This window comes from Gobio gobio, assembly GCF_949357685.1.
Source record: "Gobio gobio genome assembly, chromosome: 13".
Lineage (NCBI taxonomy): Eukaryota > Metazoa > Chordata > Actinopteri > Cypriniformes > Gobionidae > Gobio > Gobio gobio.
This window is the reverse complement of record NC_137106.1, coordinates 35,612,115-35,629,082: the sequence shown is the minus strand read 5'-3', so window position 1 is coordinate 35,629,082 and position 16,968 is coordinate 35,612,115. Positions and strand designations below refer to the sequence as shown.

Below are 16,968 nucleotides of genomic sequence, written 5' to 3'. Positions count from 1 at the left end.
CAACTTTGATTGGATTTTACTACCCCTTACTATCAATATTTTGACATTTGGGTATTAGTGTTTAGCTATCGACCTATGTTTCCGAACTTCTGATGCTGGTTTCATCTCGATCGGACTAGCGGTTTCAAAGATATCAGCTAAGGTTTTATAAGCACAAAATTACCACGCGTGCAGCCATACGCCGAAATCTGGCAAGTCTGGTATCGTTGGACTCGGCAAGGATTCAGGAGACAAAAAAAAGTTACTCCCATGAAAATAAGTCAAAGTTATAAGCGTTTGGGGAAAAAATCTCCACTAGGTGGTGCTGTTTCTAAACTTCTCAGGCTCCTTCAGGGCATCGTGCTGATGACCCATACCGAGATTCGTAACAATCCGTTCATTTGTTAATAAAATATCGCAGTTTAGCACATAATTTAAAATGGCCGATATGGTACATTTGGATATCAGACGACTCGGCATGCCGTCCTGAATCTAACAAAATCACTTTTATGATTTTTGGACAAATGGTTCAGAAGTTATAAGCAAAAATAGCTATTTTTTTTGGATCTCCGGACCAGTAGGTGGTGCTACGCCGAAACGCTGCATGTTACCTCAGGTCATGTTTGTGATGACGTGTACCAAGTTTGGTTTGAATACAATAAAGTGTTGCAGAGATATAGCCCTATAGGTGTATTTTCGCAACCGCTACGTAAAATTTGTTTGCGGGTTTATCAAAAACTATTTGAGAAATCAACTTGAATTCCATAAATTTTTGTCAGCATGGTCTGAAGATGATCTGGTTAAATTTTTGTGAAAATTGGAGCAACGGCCTAGGAGGAGTTTACAAAAGTAGGTTTTTCAGTGGAAAAAAGAATTTTGTTTCTAGCCCTTATGGTTCAAAACTTATTAGCAGGTAGAGTTAGAGACTCCAGATTTGCTATAGTGACAGTCGGGACTATCCTCTATCTGTGTGCCAAATTTCATAACTTTCCCGCAAGCGGTTCTATGGGCTGCCATAGACTCCCATGGCGGAAGAAGAAGAAGCAGAATAATAAGAATGCTAACGATTTCAATAGGTGCCTTCGCACCTTAGTCGCTTGGCCCTTAAAAAAATATTATTCTAAACTTTTGACTGGGATATATATATATATGTGTGTGTGTGTGTGTGTGTGTTAATAGTTTTATTCATTTAAATAGTTTGAGCCAAATAAGCAATTTGTGCAGGCAATTTAGAATGATCAAATTGCAAAATGTTCTGTATTGAAGAGTAAATTAGTGAGTATACAATTCAGCAGTGCTTTAATAAATCTTATGAGTTATGAGGAGTTCAGGGATATTGTTCCCTGATTGATACTGAAGAGTTGGCAAGCATCTCTGCAGCAGTAGGGAGCACAGGCCTGTGTGTTTGCACTGTATGCAGAGAACAAGAGGAGGAGGAAGACAGCTGAATATAAGTGCACAAAGATGAAAGACAAACAGGATACGTGACATTTTCCCACCCAATCCCATTTAGACACAGCTGGCCAGCACTACACGGATTCTTTTACCACACCCAATGTGCAATAATGACACCCTGTCTCTCTGACAATATCTGTCTGAAAGTTGCTTAGAAAATAATTACACAAACACAACTTCTTTGCATATAAAATGCACCCTTTTCTCAAAGTTGTGGAAATATTTACTGTATCGTATGCCTAGAAATCTGTAGTAATCACTGACATAGTCGTGTATGTATAAATAATGTGTTGATTGTTGTTATAGTAGTTCTTACTTTTCCAGCCTCAAACACGGCCCCATTAGCAAAGATTCATCAGTGCACATTGTTCCAAAGAAAAACAATTCTAAATATTTAATCAGAATGTAATAACTTGCTCTGCCTCTGAAGCAACTTTCCTTTTTGACTTGGCCGCAAACATGAATATGAGCTGAGTAGACAAAATAACCAATAGCCAAATAACAATAGGCTAAATAGTTGTTGAAAGTTATGCATCTTTTCCGAAAATGTTGACAATAGTTAGTGCAGTAAAATACTATAGCTCTTAAAAAAGCATTACTATTTGGCTATGTCGAGATGCTGTCGAGGGTGAAGTTAAGCTTTAGTCTCCACATTCTGGTCAAAAAGCCTCTATTAATGTGCATGCCAATTTGTTTCATCCACGCTCCATTGAAAATTCACATAGTCTCCGTACTGTACTTTGGACGATACAATTCCTGATGGATAAAATCAAGTTTCATCCTACATTTACTTGTTGAACATTCCGTTTAATTCGTAAATATGTTACGTTACAGAAGTAAAATTGGGTTGTGAATGCAGTTTCATGTTGACTTTAACAGAGAAAAGAAAAAAACCCCATATGTTTGGCCTTCGGTACAGCCTAGATTTAGAGTTGTTAAAGTATTAAAAGCAATACAGAAATACAATATAATAAAGAAATGGAAAAACATGGAAACTCCCCATGGTGGCACATTTCAGAGCGAGGGCATGAGGTTCACTTACCAGCATTTTGTCTAGACACTAGTGACTTGACAACACACAAGGCGTTATTCATTGTAAACTACATCCCAGTATGACTATGGATGAACACCTAGAAATGTTTTTCTTTCCATTAAATTACAAGCCAATCTCCAAATGACTTCTCTGGCGTGCGACATGGAAAATTAAATGCTTTGTGCACTCCTCTCCTTAATCACACCGTTTCTCTGCACATGCCTCTAAAAATACTTTTTAGAAACAGAAACAGGGGGTGTTTTCTATTTGAGGACATTTTTTCAATCAAATTTTGCTTTGACAAATGATCCAGCAACTCCAGTATTGGTATTTTCCATGTTGAAGAGAAAAAAAAAAAAAAGTCACGGACAGTGACAAAACTTGCACCATCAATCACTGTCTGGAATTCTATTCAACAGAATTACAGTTCTTGAGTATCTGAACGCTCTCCATTGTGTTTGAGACAATGAAAAGTAGTTTGCTTAGTCTTAGTGTTTGGTATGTCTTCCAGTAATCCAATATACCTGACAAAACCCTGTAAATACTAAGCTCAGCAGAGATTAAAATGTGTAAAATTAAATATCTTTATTTGAAACACACGTGTTGCCAATGTACACATTCAAGGTAACAGGTTAAACCATGAGAGGGAACTATAAAATCTTAGATCTGGTCTCTTTTACATGTAAATGGATGTTTTTATGCTTACATTGCTGCCGTAATGTCCATTTTATGAGCTGGGGAACTTTTTTATAACTAAAAAATAATGAAGGAAACATAGACATAAAAGATAGCAGCCTTCATTTTTAACATTCTTGACCACATGAAAATCCGTAGCGTAACACAGAGATCTTTCCTCCCAATGATCTGTAAAATTGCACAAGCATGTTTCAAACAAGAAAAAGCAAAAGTCGCGTAGTTCAAAATTCTTTGGGCTGTCGTACAGTAAACATTCAAGCGAGACCACACAGACAGAATCGGTTGATGAAGGACACCCTCTGAATCCTCAGCGTTGTTATTCTTCAAAGGCACTTTGTTGAACCACATTAAGGACAGACTCTGTTTGATAATAATCTCCATTGAAAGCTCAGGCTGTGAGATGGGAATATGAATATGGAGCAAAATGCAACGGTCCACCACTCCAGTAGAATGTTTTTGTAAATGCTTCAACGGGATCAAAAAATGCGGAACGATGCATGTACAAAAAAAAAAAAACCCATTTCTTGTTGATTAGAAGCCATTGAAGAAACCGTCTGCCGGAGGTATGACGATTTCAATGCATCCATCTCTTTTGCAACTTTCCAGAGGCACTTGGAGAATTTGCATGGAAAGCAATGATATACATCATGGATTGTCAGGTTGGATAACATTGAATGTGTCCTGAAATCATTAACTACCAACCACATATTGAATTAAGTACAAGCATCTTTGGTAAGAGCAGGATGTTATTCCTGGAAAACTTGGCACTTGCAATATAGCAACAAAACTGTAGATTTAAAAATCATTCCTTGACTCTAAGCAGAAAATAAAGGAGCACAGGATTTAAACATTCACAGCAAAAATATGAATTCCTTTAATCAAAACTCCCAAATTCCGCACCCATCAGCCTAACCTTTAACCCTGACTGTGAGTCAAGCTCTTTGGCAGAAGAGTATTTACTGTGCAGTTGCATACATGGGAAGTCGAACAGACCTCACGGTCATCTTTGGTGCATGAGAAATTATTCATAACTCATGTCTGTGATTCATATAACATGGAAATATCTCAATAAGAACATTGTCAACATCGGTCGCACAAACCTGCAGTAGTATTTGATACAACACTTCTCCGAAAATGCGGGTTAGGATTACATATCAAGGGCAGCAGTTCCTCCATTTAAAACTATATTCTCTGTTCAAGGAGTTCATAGGAGGTCTAGCAATATTGGAAACAATACCGAAGGAAAATCAATGCACGCCGCGTGCATCGCCATCCCAGGCGGATAAACGTCATTTAGAGTGTCTCTTTCTAGCCCCGTCGTTTTGCTGGTTCTTTGAGTCTGATTAGTCTCAGTGCTAATCAGTTAAAAGTCCCCTACACATTTCCATATAGAAGCATACCACTGAAGATAGTTAGAGGCTCCACTGAATGGGCTAGTTTGCCCATGACCAGGTCTATGCAGACTGTGTCGCCCATCTGAAGGGGTAGGATGATGTTAAAGACAGCCAGAGAACCTGGTGTTGGTTTGGCTTCGGCCATTGGTTTGTTTTCCAACCCTTCCGGTTGGTAACCCGCCGAGTCTACCCGAGCCATGCCATAGTTGGACTTGGAAAGTACAGCTTCGATCTTCTCATTTTTGTGGCCCGTCAGGATAGCGCTAAAGAAGTAGCGTCCATCCAGTGGTGCAGTAAAGATACCTGTATTTAAGAGAAAGATTAAAAACATTATTTTTGATGCATGCAAAAGTGTACATGCAAATAGACTGTTTATAGGCAGTGCCAAGATTACCTGTCCGTGGATTATAAAAGTCTCCTTCATTTACAAAGATCTTATCAAAAATGATCGTTCCAGATGTAACCATGGGATTTGTGAGAGCTGCTGAGAAGGAAAGATGTGGTATCGTGGCATCTGCACCGGCCATACCTGATAGAAGTTAACAACAGTATATTTTTAAAAGGAAGCCCTCAAATGTATTTTCAAATTGCTGACATCAACGATTCCTAGCCCTAAATGTATCCCTATATTCTCAGTCTAATATAGACTTGCTTTACACAACCAGTTTTAGTGATCAGCTGCTGACCTTTGGCTCAACTACTGACCCAGTACTGACAATAACAACAGACCACATGCTGCAACACTCAAGACTGAAAAGCAAATCGCTGACTCTCATACAAACAGACACTTTACACATATCTCAGTGAATTCTTGCCTTCATTCCAGACATTGATTGGCACACATCAAAATAACCTCAGTGTTTGACTAAGATATGGCTGCTACAAAAATTAAAAGCAAATTGAATACATACCTCGCTCTCCCCTGAGACCTAAAATAGGACAAAAAAGCTAAATGTGAGTCACATGCAAGTGTCATATAATATGAAACGTGTGTAGCTCACCCAAAGTTTTCAATTGTAATTTTGAAATGGACTCATCCTCATGTCATTCTTATCTTATAAACAAAGATCATACATAAAAATCTGTGGTTCTGCTTTCCGTATAAGAAAAATACAGTATTCAGCGGACCTCCAAATAAGTAAATAAAGTATGATGACAACATTTTTGCATTATTATCCCCATGACACAAATGAATGGACAAAAAAAGAAAACATTTCTCACCAGGAGGTCCTTTTGGCCCTGGTAATCCCTGAATACCTGGTGGTCCATCATTACCTGGAGGCCCCTGTGGACCAAGGAGCCCTCTTTCTCCCTGGGGACCTGGTGGTCCCGGTAAACCTATAATCAGAAGTAATTTAGAAGAGTTTTTCCTCTTCCCATATCAATCAGGGTTGTGCAGAATTCAAGAATTGTCCCACTTTCAATTCATGAGTTTGAATTTAATTGGCCACACCCCGCAGGACATTGAATTGGGATTTAAATTGGAATGCCATGAGGATACATTTACTGAAATGCAATTCAAAGACTTTCAACACAAAGTAATGCATTCTGAAACCATTCTCAGTTAAATTCTGAATAATGCACAACCCTAATATTATCCATTAAAAAGCTGGAGCTATGTCCGTTGATGCTGGAAATATTTTCCAGATGCTGTCAAATTGTAATTAATCTTAACATGACTTTTAAGATGTTAGCAAATACAAATAGACTTTCTAAGTCAGACCTGTTAAGTCATCCTCAGTAAAGCTCTGGAACTCCTTGAGGACATGGACCATTGAGGAGTTGAGTCTCTTGATCTTGCCGTGGATATCGTCCAGATGCGTGTTCTGGAGGATCTCAATAAACCCGCTGTGTGAAATCACTGTGTTGTTTAGCCCACTGACACAGTTCCACAGGCTAGACACGTGTTTGTTCAGGCCTTCTTTGATCTTCTGGATATTATCTGTGACAGAGTCAAACCGGCCACAAACCACTTCGAGTTTAGAGAGCCTCTTATCCAGACCATCACCAGTCCTCTTGCAGTCACCCATCTCAACCACAAAGTTGTTCCCAAAGCGGCGTATGTCCTGATCAACATTATCAAAGCGTACCCTACTATCTTCTATATGCTCTGTCATTTCCTGCTGGATCTTGTCGATTTCAGAAATGATTTTGTCTTTGGTGTTTCCAAGGTCGGTGATAACGCTGTCATGTTTCTGGACCACATGCTCCAGACCTTTTAGTGTGTCATTGATGGAGCTGAAGGTTAAGATGACCTCAGACAGTTCTCCCTGGATTGACCTGAGGTCACCGGTATTACTGCTGATGACACTATGTCCATCCAGTGGTTTTTGTGGGTCATCCAGGTGACCTGTTCCTGATTCCGTTCCTGTAGGAGTATTCAGGGTGATCTTGCATTGGCCACTGCATTTCTGTACCTCCTTTCTCAACTGATCCATCTCGTCCTGTAAACCAGAACACACATCCACACAACCCGTCTGACCAGAGTCAAATTTCCCTTTAATGTAGTTAGTTTCCTTCTGCCATCTGTCCATGGCATGGCTTGTGATGTTCTTGAGTTTCTTCAGATCATCTTCCACTGTGCTGCACACTTCACAGTTCTCAATCTCCATTACAATCCTGTTGAAGTGCTCCCCATTGTCTCCAGTTATAGATTTGATCTTGTGAACGTCATAGCTGAGGTTGATAACCTTATCCTCAAGAGAGTCACCGGACACAGAGAGATCCTTGAGTCGTGTGTCAAACTTCTTGATCTTGTCTTCATTTGCAACGACTCTCCACTCCAGAGACTTCTCTGTGTCGCCAGACCTTGAATCATTACTACTGCCCGGTCTTGGAACAGAACTTGGGCCTGAGCACCCAGAGCATTCGCTTAACCTCCTGTCTATAAACGATGTTGTATTCTCAAGGCGAGACAGACGCTTATCAAGATCAAATACAGTTTCTTTAACCCTTCCTATATCACGGTCCATGGCAGTAATTCTGTAGTCCTGGTCAAGAATACGGTTATTGAGTTCATTGCGAAGATTTCGGAGTTCCTGCTGTAACGAATCCTGTATGTTAGTCTCCATATAAGCACAGTTTTCCTCTGCCCTCTGGACAGTGTTGTTGAGCCGTCTTTCCAGGTCTTTTAGATTATCATTGAAAAGATCTTCTGGAATTATTATAGGAACTTGTCCTTGGCCGCCTGTTCCTCCTCCAAAACTTCCACCACCTCCATTTCCTCCTAGTTCCCTGTTCAGACGATCCTGAAGCTTGTCATAGGCTTCCGATGTGGATTTTATCTTCCTGTCCATGTCATTAAGACGTCCTCTGAGGTCCACCACAGTGTCACAGCAGCCTTGAGACCGGCTGAGGTCTCGACGCAAACCATCAAGAGTCTGGCGGTGACGCTGGTCCATGGCATTAATCTGCTTTTCCAGAGCCAAGATCCTCTCTCGATCTTGTTGCTGTTGCCGTCTTAGGTCTTCTACTCCAGACTGACAGGCAGAACAAGAAAGCGACACTCGACGTTCAAGCTCTCGGAGGATTTCCTCCTTCAAGGTGTTGAACTTGTTTCCTCCTACTCCCCCAGTGTCTAGATCATTGCTTCCACCCTGTCCATTCACAAGGTGGTTATTGATGCTGACTAGAGTCTTGTCATGAGCTTGAGTACGGTTGTCCAACTGATCAAGCTTGGTCTGAATGTTATGGATAGTCTCTTTCATTTCAGGCTGGGCTGCGTCAGCTGGTGTTTTGCCGCCATTAAAGCCGGGTTTGCGCATTTCTTCTTGGAATTTCTCGTTCATTCCACGCAGCGTTGTCTGCAGGTCATTTAGGTCTTTGGTCAACCTCTGGATTTTGTCCTCCAGTTGTTTCATCTTGTCATTGTCACCTCGCCCTAGGCAAAGATCAAACACAATGCTTATATTTAGACATTATGTAGTTTTAACGTTTCAGAGGATTTTCATTAAGCCTCAGTTATATATATTTGGATGTTATCAAGTGTTTGAAAGATGCAGATACAGAAGTAACAAGGGCTGATGTGCTTCAAAATCTTTTGACATGCACACACTGCATGAATCCCACTGAGTTCCCCACTGTTAGCGCATATTAACCATCCTCTTTTTCTTTGTTTTAAAAAGCGGACTTAATATTTATCTATTTCGAGTCCTAATTAGGAGATGACGAGCACATGAAGCTTTGTGCCATGATACATATATTAATCAAGCGGTAAAAACGCCCCTTCCCGCACTTAAAATGCCTTGTCTGTAGATTTGAGTCCAAAGAAAGCAACAACGTTGTTTGACGAAATTCCGTGAGTCATACGTCATTATGCCATTTCTACGTCATTGCACATACACAAAACTTTCATGTTTCGGTTTCCAATTCGTTCAATCCTATCGAATGGATTAGAAAAGGTTTATACCAAACCAATGGAAATTTCAGTTTCATTTTATTTTGATGGTCCCTTTAAAGCATTCTGTTGACTATACAGTAAGTAACATTGCACCTACATGTTAACTAACTCTCATTAGAGTATTAGTAGATTATTAGTAGACTTGTAGGGTTAGGGTTAGTAAAATAAGTTGACATGTAGTTGCAAAGTTACTTATAGTCAACAGAATGTTCAAAAGGGACCATCAAAATAAAGTGTTACCGAAATTTCAATCGGTATCTGCATTTTTATTCCGATTGAGGTGTTTACATGGAGCATTTTCATTCAGATTTGACTTTTAAACCGATTGTAATCAGAATACAATGCTCCATGGAAAAGCACCAGTTGTTAGAGAAAACATTGATTTACCATTCCCTCCACTTTGTCCATGGCCAGTACCAGTTCCAGTTTGTCCTGGTTGTGAAGGTCTAGGCCAAGGTCTGCTTGTTGAGATCTGAGTATCAGATCCCCCGTTTGGTCCATCATTACAGTCTTCTCCACTGAATCCATGGCAGCATTTCCACTCCATTTCTGTTACCATTTTGTAAGCCACCTTGTATCTGGGCCTCATGTATGTTCTGTACCTGTAAGACACATAAAAAACATATAAATAAGCCTGACATTTTCTAGCTTGTAGCCATGTCTCAGTATTTCCTGACTTGCATTGTTTAAATTGAATTGTGAAATACATGGGACTGAGAAAGAAACAAACAAGACAAATGATATGCTAATACAAACTACAAAGAAAGAATACAATCAATACCATCTAAAACAACAAAAACTATGCAGGCTTAGTAGCCTACATGTAGTACCTTACAAGTTACCATTCTGTATATTTATATTCCACATTAAACAGACCTCTCACTTTAAACAAACTGATCCCTTCTGGGATGTTGTGTTGCAAGACTCTTCTCAAAAAAATAGATTCTGCCCATCGCTGTTAGAGCGAGACCCACACATACAGACATTCACATGAAAAATTCAGCCTGGAGTGCATACAATTTTTGGCCTAAGAATGGAGGAAGACATACCATATATGTTTCAAAATTATGTCTCCGCACATTCATATGACTTCAGCTAGTTGCTGCACAGACATATGCTGGCCAGCTGTATAAACGTCTTGTTCAATGAAGGGCTGGGTGAGCAACAATGGTAGAAACAGTGCACATCCTTAGATATGACATGGACCACTCCTTAATTCTATGGGATCTTTTTGTATGTTTTATTATCCACAACAAAAAAAAAAAAACATTTACTTGTGGAAATGTAATACTTATGGTTAAGGGTTTTGAAATTTTTTTTTTTATAGAGGATTGTGGTATAAGTCCATCTCATCAGAGCCATTTTATTTACATCATAATTCTGACCAGTTGTCTAGGTCTGAAGTTCTCTGTCATTCAAATAAACTAAAATATAATTACAGTAAGCCTTGAACCCATGTAATAGCACAATAAAAAGGTGGAATAAGAAACCATTTCAGCATTTCTTTTTTTCCCATGACTTTTGGTTATAATTCTTAAGCCACTGAATTATTGTCTCCATGCTCTGTTTGTTCCCTGACCCCTGTGAGAAGAAAAAGAGAAAAAGGGGTCACCCTACTCTACAGAGTGAGTGCAAAAATAAGTGGTGGTATTTTAGTAGGTTTTAAGCCTAATTCCTGTGGTGCACTGGTTGTAGAGTTTGGAATGACATGCCACCTCATTCCATACATATTAGTGTGTGTGTGTGTGTGTGTGTGTGTGTGTGTGTGTGTGTGTGTGTGTGTGTGTGTGTGTGTGTGTGTGTGTGTGTGTGTGTGTGTGTGTGTGTGTACTGAATCTAAAGGAGTTGGATTAAGCTTTTCCAGCTGGAGTTGAGTATGTTGCCAACAACTGGAAACCACCTCGCAACTGCACAAACTTTCTAATCCTGGTGTCCTCAAACCACATTCTGTTTATCTCTCCATTTGTTGACATTAGGTTTACTATGTAAACACAATGTTTTTAGTATTTCTTATGTTTTAATGACTCAGATTTCCAGTAAAATGTATTGTGGTATATATGCTGGTGTCTATGAATGTTATGATGATGTGATCGCTTTCAACATCTGTTTCCTGTCTAAAGTTAGCTGATGTAGTTCATAATGGTTCCACTTATTTAAAGTGCACTAAATAAAGGCCAGAAAAACAGACTTGCTTTCACTTTAAATTCTCTGACTGATTTGAAGTCCGATAGGTGCACGTTTATATCAACAAATAGATACATAACACGAATGTACTATGGCGACATAATAAAGTAATATACAACTAGCATTAAGCTAAATAATATACAAAAAATGGTACACAACTTTTGGGTCCGTTTCATGGCACATGCAAAAGCAGACTATTTATTTTTCCACCTACATTAGCAAGTTACATCATTCATACTGTAAAACTTAGGGTAGGGTTGCAACTGCTGTACGTAGGTTCTTACACTTACTTAAAAGGCCACACAATAGAGGCTTAGTAACTACTAGATAGTTTGTAACTAACACTGTACTGAATTTGATTGCACCATTTGTTCTTAAGGCAGAACAAAGCTAGTAGGTCATAAGCTCTCCATAAATTAATGCATAGTTGTAGTGTTGTTGTACTCGAGACCGGTCTTGGTCTCAAGACCACATTTTTACTCTGTCTTGTCTTGGTCTCAGACTAAGAGGACCCAGGATTTTGTTTCAAGACCACAACTGCTGGGATATTTCTAAATTGCCATTGCACTGCCTGGTATTTGTTAACATCATTAATGCGATTGGATGTAAAACTCACTTCAGATGCAATCAATAACTTATTTCTAATTTGATTTATTTATTGTGCCGATTCAGAAATTAATTAGGGATTGTGACAAAATGTCACCAACAATTAACACAAATGCTCACAAAAATCAAGATATTGTTGCAAAAAGTTATTGTACGAGATCTGGATTCATAACGTGATAATTAACCAATATCACAAGAGCAAGAGAGCTGTCTTCACAAATTTGAGCATGACTGCAAACATGATATTGCTTTAACAAGCATTCACATTTTTTTAAACATTATCCTCAACATTATTTATGCATTTGTAATTTACCAATTCAGATGCATCTTCTGTAGTGAAGATTCATTTTGTTGTTAATGATTTCGTTTGATTGGTAACAGCTCTATAGTGTCTTATTCTTATTATATTTATTATAAGTCATTTATTGTAAGTTATAAGTCATTTCTCAGGTGGTAATGTGGATCTCTGAATTTAAGGAGTGGTCTTGACTCGGTCTCGTCCTGTCTTGGTCTCAACCCCTCAAAGTCTTGGTCTTGTCTTGGTCTCAAGAAACATTGGTCTTGATCTCGACTTGGTCTCGGATTTGGGGGTCTTGACTACAACACTACATAGTTGTTTAAAATGACCTTAACGTTCAATGATCAATAAGCAGCCTTCAAATTTGTGATCAAAAGTTGTGTTGAAATTTATCATTTATCATTTTGGACCAGCTAGAAAACTTCTGCCATGTCCCAAACCATATCTAACGTGGTTTTGCAGCTATAAGCCCTGTATGAAGCAACATAAAATTACTTGTTTGAAAAAATACATGGGCTGCATTTTGTTTGAAAAAATACATTTTAGGCTTAAAGCTCTGACAGGAACACAAACAACTCTCTATATTCAGAAATATATACTGAATATACTGACATAATAATTTTATAATTTAGGGAAGTTATTAAACATTAAGAATTTTGGATATACGAAAAAAGTCCAATATGGATAAAAGGTGTCAGGCGTGGTAGTTGTATACAAAGGACATGACGAAGAAGTAGAATCAAAACAGTCTTTATTAATCCACCAACAGAAAACACAGGAGTTCGCAGGAGAAACAACTTAAAACAACTACTTTACCTCAATGAGACCGGACAATGGAACACAAGAAATACACCGGGGAGGATGTGGAACAGGAGAAGGACAGGAAACCATTGAGGGCGACGGTGGGAGAAACCAAGGTGGGAGGAGCCAGGGAGGATCCAGGACTAGAAGAAGCAAGGCGGTAACCCAGAGGGAGCCATGGTAGAGACTTGGCTGATGACACCAGGTGGACGACTGATGGAGATGAGGCTGATGGAAGTGGAACCCTGGGTGCAGACGGAGAGCAGATGGGACCGGGAGACACAGATGGTCCTGAGGCCAAGGCGAAGCTGCATCGACGTGTGGCCAAGGTTGAGCCAGGGTGCCTGACAACTGAGGCGGATTATAAGGATGCGGTTGGGCGGAGCCAAAGAGGTGGAGAAACGGAGTGCCGCAGACTGCTCGTAAGTCTGTGGCACAGGCAGAATGACGTCTCACCAAGGCGAAGCCAGACGGACAAAGGAGCCCTGTAGAGTCGCAGGGACGATGGTCTCTGGTGGAACTGAGGGAGGAAAGAGCCAAGGTGTAGTGGATAGGTCGAAAGGCCAAGGTGGAGTGATGGGATCAGCAGACCCGGGGGCTCCACTTGTCTAGGCGATGCTGGAGATCTCCAGACTCAAGGCAAATCGACACCGTGTGATGTTATAGGAGAAGCCAAGGGGCTGAAGGGAACCAGCGGAGGCGGGGCTAATGGACTGGCTGACTTCTTCTGAAGAGGAGGCAGGAGAGAGAGGATGGGCGGGAACTCTGGAGACACAAGAGACATTGGGCTGGGTGGAACCAGCAGGGGCACAGGAGACTCTGAACTGGACAGAACCAGTGAAAAGACAAGAGACTTCATGCTGGATGGGACCAGCAGGCACGGGAGATTAACCCTTAAACGAACACCTCGGGTCATTAGTGATATACATTTTTCTACAAAAAAATGAATGGGAAAACTAGCATTCTTTTATCATTTTCTTTTAAGCATCCTCTTTTAAGTCATGAAATATTGCAGATGTCAGCTTCAGCTCACCCTCAGTGGTGGGAGTATGGGTGGGGTATTCCTCCATTCCCTCATACTCAACTAGCTGTCACACGATTACAGACAATGTGATCGGCTTACACACATGGTCAGCCTCACAGTGGGGCTTGTGCATTGCGGGTGATGGCTGGCTGGGCTCTTGGTCCGGAATGGGGCTGAAAATATCCTCCGCTGGGCAGATGGTGTTAGCCACTCTATTGTTTTCCAGAACCAACTCCACATACTCTGCGATTTTCCCCCGAGGACCCACACTGGGCAGGCGTGCTTTCGTATCCGCTTTCAAACGTACAAAATAGAAATGCACAGGGAATGGGAAGGTGGTGTAGCACGCCAGCTTTAAAAATCTCTGGGTGTGGACCTTGAGGAACTGATGCTTGTGGTCCAAATAAAGCAGGTTTACTGTCGGTAAAATCCATATTTCGGTCCGGTCTCCTTTCAGGCATGGTAGTTGTATACAAAGCTCATGGCGAACGAGTAGAATCAAAATAGTCTTTATTAATCCACCAATATAAAACACAGGAGTTTGCAGGAGAAACAAATTAAAATAACTACTTAACATCGACAAGACCGGACAATGGAACACAAGGAATTGAGAGCTTGAATACACTGGGGATGATTAACTGAAAAAGAACAGGTGTTAAATAATTAAGAACCATGGAAACTAATGCTGCGTTCCAAGCAACCCATGACCCGTGTTTTTCCAACCTTCTACCCGTGAAAGGGCACTGGAACGGCAGTCAAACCCGTGACTTCCCAGCTGTGAACTCGTAATAGATCGATGTACTCCCAGTTATGCGTTCTGACATCACATAGCCCGCGAAACAACAATGGCAGCCCCTATGGATGCGGTGGGAATATGCAAATAACGTAAAATAAAAGGTATAACAGCTTCTCTTGCCTTATGTTTTTTCTCCACCGTTTCTCTCAAAAAAGCAAGGAGTAAGCACCTTTGGCGATAGAAATGATTGTAAAGGAGTAAATGAGCGTACGGTCCGCCATGCTTTGTTTACATCTAGCTACCACAATTCCTTGCGCTCAGGCAATTTGGCGTGACATTGCCTGGAATGCTACAAAGTCACGAGTAGTGGTTTCAAGTCGTAACTTTCAGGCTCAAAAACCTGCCTGGAACGGAGCATAACTTGCAAATCAGCCAAGCAAAACGGGAACAGAACACAGAGAAAACAAAACCAAAACAAGCTATTCGTGACAAAAGGACATACTTACGCTACAACACGGGTGCACTGAATGCCCCATGAACATGGCTGATAGTCAGGCTTCACGTAAGTTTCCACTCCATCTTCCACCACACAGCTCACTGTCTTGGTCACCACATATGCACACCAGTTTCTGTAAGAAAAATACACATGTAGTTAGCATTCTTGTAGGAATGGAACTCACAGATGTACACCATTTAAAACATGAACTAGAAAAGGTCTCCAAAGATAGTGGCAAATTTAAAGCACATCTCCCCTTGTGTGAGCTCAAACTAGCGCCTGTGTTAGATTTACAGTCCTTGTGTCCTCTGGCCTCATAAATTAGTAGAAATCTGCAAATAAATAGTCTCTCGCTTCCCTTAGTGGACAATGTCCCTCACACCAATGTCAACAAGCTCAGGAATCAAGCAGTTCCAATCTCTGCTGCATGCAATGGGAATACAAACATCTGTTGGGCTTCACGCTGACTACAGTAAAACCGGGTTGCATCACTTATCTCATCTTTGGTTTCATCCCTGTTTTGTTTTAGTCTACTAGTAAGGACAACAAACTATGTGCTTGTCTGCTGTGTGTAACGCAGGAGCAGTTTTTCTTCTGTGGTTATTCGCTAAGCCCTCATGAATTAAGCTTAAGTTACACCCTCAGACAGTTGCAATAAAGATTGGACTCATGCTGTGTGTCTCTTAAGAAAGAAAAAAACTGTTTCTTCTCAGAGGCCACGTAAACATGTGATTTCCAATGCATCTGAATCATATAAAAAACATTAATTGCAGCTGCAATGAATATAATTTCTTCTCATTCGTTTTAAACTCAGTATGGGTTCCACCAAATGTGGCCCCATTCAAAAGTTTTGGTGTCTCACTCTACAAGAAGTCACATTAATAAAAAATAAAATTACTCTTAAATGACTATATTAATACTATATATATATATATATATATATATATATATATTTTTTTTTTTTTTTTAGCAGTTTGACAGTTGATCCTAATAGGTCATTGCATAGCAGTATTTAACAGATGACCCATCCCATTTGCAAATGCATTATGTAATAAAAGGAGGTTACCCAATAAGTGGCTTGTCATGGAAAAAACACTTCATTTTCCCAAGACATATTGACGCATTTGACCATTACCACCTGACTCCTGCTTTGATTGCGCATGGTTCATCAGTGACCTATGGTGGATTTCCTGCCTCCACAGCTGCTCGGGACACTTTGACATATTGCCAGCACAATTTCATGTTTTGGCCTTCGATATTAAACACAGATGGTGCTAGATCAGAGTAATGACATCACGATATAATCTGTGCTAGCTAAATGAAAGGATGTTTAGAATGAATTACAAGAGAAAATGCAGTGTTTTGACCAACAAGTACAAATCAGAATCACGTTTCAAAGAACAAAATGAGAGTTTTGTGGCTTTTAGTCCATATCTGTTTGCTTTGAGGTCATCTATATATGCTAGTGTGCTCCTAAACATTGACAAAATTAACTTTTGAATAGACATACACAAGGAAAACAGATCATAAATATTCATGACTCGTGTTTAACGACATATTTTTGTCCAATCAAATGCTCTCTAGATTAAGAAAGCTCCTCTCCTAATAGCATCTGTAAATAACTAGGGATGCGTCTCAATCAGCTCCCTAGTTCGGTAGTCAGGGCACTGATCAGGGAGTCGCCATTTTAAGGGCTGTCTCAATCGCAGAATCCTTCCAGTGCACTGAAACGTTTGGTCCCTAAAAAGTCCCACAATGCATCACAAAACCAGGGGGCATCGATGCTCACTATGTTCCCTTAATGGAAGTTCTGAAGCGTGAAACTTAAATCAGGTGAGCCAACACACTACACATAACGACCAATAAC

General features: G+C 40.2%; 1 protein-coding gene across 2 annotated transcripts in view; it reads right to left on the bottom strand.

Annotated features, from left to right (window-relative positions):
• Positions 1–2,222: 2,222 nt before the first annotated feature.
• The window catches only part of emilin1b (elastin microfibril interfacer 1b), a 41,660-nt gene continuing 26,914 nt past the window's right edge, over positions 2,223–16,968 (bottom strand). The window contains exons 2-8 of one of the 2 annotated variants that reach the window (XM_079832272.1): positions 15,112–15,234; positions 9,344–9,558; positions 6,281–8,437; positions 5,779–5,895; positions 5,469–5,486; positions 4,952–5,086; positions 2,230–4,860 (exon numbers count right to left, since the gene is read on the bottom strand). In XM_079832272.1, the coding sequence (XP_079688398.1) occupies positions 4,538–4,860; positions 4,952–5,086; positions 5,469–5,486; positions 5,779–5,895; positions 6,281–8,437; positions 9,344–9,558; positions 15,112–15,234 (3,088 nt within the window). In that variant the 3' untranslated portion in view covers positions 2,230–4,537. Of the gene's footprint in view, positions 4,861–4,951; positions 5,087–5,468; positions 5,487–5,769; positions 5,896–6,280; positions 8,438–9,343; positions 9,559–15,111; positions 15,235–16,968 lie in introns of both variants that reach the window. The other variant, XM_079832273.1, reaches the window with a different exon arrangement.